The 2,955-nt window shown below is 44.9% G+C and overlaps 1 protein-coding gene across 1 annotated transcript in view; it reads left to right on the forward strand.

Annotated features, from left to right (window-relative positions):
• LOC144716154 (exocyst complex component EXO70C1-like) overlaps positions 1-2,293 on the forward strand; it is a 2,827-nt gene extending 534 nt beyond the window's left edge. Inside the window, exons 1-2 of the mRNA XM_078591216.1 lie at positions 1-784; positions 1,773-2,293. The exon at positions 1-784 is cut by the window's left edge and continues 534 nt beyond it. Coding sequence (XP_078447342.1) covers positions 1-784; positions 1,773-2,241 — 1,253 coding nt within the window. The 3' untranslated portion in view covers positions 2,242-2,293. The remainder of the gene's footprint in view (positions 785-1,772) is intronic.
• The last annotated feature ends 662 nt before the right edge of the window (positions 2,294-2,955 follow it).

A 2,955-nucleotide genomic window follows, 5' to 3' on the forward strand; every position in this document is an offset into this window, starting at 1 on the left:
GCGCCATGGTCCGAGCCGGGTTCGAGCCGGAGTGCACCCAGGCCTTCGCCCTGGCGCGCCGCGGCGCGCTCCAGTCCGCCGTCTCCGCCGCCGGGTTCGAGAACCTGAGCATCGAGGAGGTGCAGAAGATGCCGTGGGAGGCGCTGGAGGGGGAGATCTCCTCCTGGCTAATGGCCTTCCGCCACGTGTCCACCGTCTTCCTCCCCCGCGAGAAGGCCCTCTGCGACGCCGTCTTCCCCCCCGAGCTCGCCGCCGCGCTCTTCCTTACCCTGCTCCGCGGCGCAGCGCACCAGCTCCTCGCCTTCGCGGAGGCGGTGGCGCTGACGAGGCGGTCCGCGGAGAAGCTGTTCAAGCTGCTGGACATGCACGAGGCGCTGCGGGAGCTGGGGGAGGAGGTGGGCGAATGGGAGGGGGACAGCTCAGCCCTGAGGGCTGACGTGGAGAGCGCCAGGTGTCGGCTGGGGGAGGCGGCGGTGGGGATCTTCGCGGACTTGGAGAGCTCGATAAGGAACGACGCGGGGAGGACGCCGGTGCCGGGCGGGGCGGTGCACCCGCTGACGCGCTACGTCATGAACTATTTGAAGTACGCGTGCGAGTATAAGAAGACGATGGAGGAGGTATTCTTGAAGAGCGAGGGCCGGGGAGGGAGCGCCAGCCAGAGTTTGAGCCCCTTCGCCGCGCAGCTGCTGGCCGTGATGGATCTCCTCGACGCCAATCTCGAGAGCAAGTCCAAGCTCTACAAGGACCCCTCTCTCTGCCATGTCTTCTTGATGAACAACGGGAGGTACTGAACTCTGTTTTTTTTTTAATTGTTTTTCTTTTTCATTTTCCTTTTGTTTTCGATCGAGTCTGCCAATTTGTTATTTCAATTATTTTTGTTCCTGTGTTTTTCTTTTCATTTTGTGTGCGAGTACCAACGTGAGCCACGGGAGGTACTGTGTTTTTAGTTGTTTTTTTTGTGTTTCTTTTTCATTTTTATTTTTGTTTTCAATCGAGTCTGCCACTTTGTCATTTCTATGGTTTTTTCTGTGTCTTATGCGATTAATGCAATGAACTGTCTTATTATTATTTATTATTCTTGATGAACAACGGGAAGTATTGTTAGGATTCAAGCGACTGCCACTGTGTTTTCTTTTGTATCTTTTCAATCTCGTCTGCTACCGCATTTTAATTTTTTAATTTTTTAATTTTTTTTTCGAACGCCTAGCACTTACTTTTTTCATATAGTTTTATATTTTTTATGTTTTCAGGCGACTAAGACTGGGTTTTATTACTTTTAATTTTTTCATGCGACTACCATCGTTATTATTTATTATTTTTCACGCAACGACCAACTTGTTTTTTCGTGCAACGACCAAGTATTGATGACCAACAGGAGGCAATGTAAATATTCAAGCGACTACCATTTCGTTTCTATTATTTTATTATTCTTATTATTTCATTCGACTATCACTGAGTTTAAATTATTATTATAGTTGTATGTTTTTCAAACGCCTGCCACTGCGTTTATTTACTTTTTTATTTATTGTTTTTCAAGAGACTACCACAATGCTTCATGAGTTACATATTTTCTAGTTTTTTCATGCCACTATGCCCTGTTTTTATAATTTTAATTTACATTTTTTTTCATACAACTATCCACAGTGTTTTATTATTTTTCTTTCAAGAGACTACCAGGTGTTTTTCATTAATTTTTTTCAAGCAACTAGCACTGCGTTAAAATCTATTCTTTTCCTCTCAAACGATTATCGTCAGGGTGTTGTCTTGAACAGGTACATACTACAGAAGATCAAGGGTGCAGCGGAGATCCACGTCCTTCTGGGGGACACGTGGTGCAGGCGGAAGTCGTCGGATCTACGGCAATATCACAAGAACTATCAGAGAGAGACGTGGGGGAAGGTGCTGGGGTGCTTCAGAGACGAAGGGTTGCAAGTGAAAGGAGTTATCTCTAAACCAGTGCTTAAGGAGAGGTTTAGAAGCTTTAATGCCATGTTTGAGGAGATTCACAAGACGCAGAGCTGCTGGGTTGTGAGTGATGAGCAGCTACAGTCTGAACTTAGGGTTTCAGTTTGCTCTGTCGTTGTGCCTGCTTATCGCTCCTTCCTTGGTCGATTTCAGCAGTATCTTGATGCTGGGAGACAGTCTGAGAAGTACATCAAGTTTGCCCCGGAAGATCTTGAGACTTTTATTGATGATCTCTTTGATGGCACGCCCGCCTCCACTGTCAAAAGGCGGTCTTGAGACTGCCCTAATGTCATTTTTAATTATGGCGATTGTGTCATTTTCTTGTCAGAAAAAATGTAGTTCTGGAATGGAGGTTGTTTTGAAACTTAGGCTTGTTTAAACTCATGGGTGGTCCGCAAATAGAATTATTAAGGTAAAACACTTATTGAGGAAGAAGGACCAGAGTCAGCTGCAGGGCCAACCAATAGGAACATAAATAAAATATTAGCAAGTAAAAACATGGCACTTACCCTATACTCGTTAAGAGAAGTAGCAGCCAGGATAAAATCTAAGTTCAAACATAGATAGGATCAAAGATAAACGGTGAGGATTAAACCACAGATAGGAAACAAATCAATGGTTAGGATTCAATATAATCTCGCTGTTATAATTGGTTATAATGGCTAAATACATACTATTATTACACTACTAAATATGAACCAATGCCAGATGGAATATTTGCGGGATGAGCGATCTTCACAACCTAATCTTGGTGTGTGTGTGTCTCTCCCCTCTCTCCTTTTCCTCTATCTCCATTCTTGTTCTTGCTGAAGATCGCTGCGTCAAGAAGTTCCTACTGTCAAAAAGTCTTCTGCAGAAGTGTAGAAGAAGTAGAGAGAAGAAGAAGGAGAAAGAAGGGATGAAGAGTCAAGAAGAGAGGCAGAGTTGATCGCTGTTATTCCCGCAAAGAATTAGGTGTAATAGATGGTAATAATAGTAAATTACCGTTAT

Source organism: Wolffia australiana, chromosome 20, assembly GCF_029677425.1.
Source record: "Wolffia australiana isolate 7733 chromosome 20, ASM2967742v1".
In the NCBI taxonomy this organism is placed as follows: Eukaryota; Viridiplantae; Streptophyta; class Magnoliopsida; order Alismatales; family Araceae; genus Wolffia; species Wolffia australiana.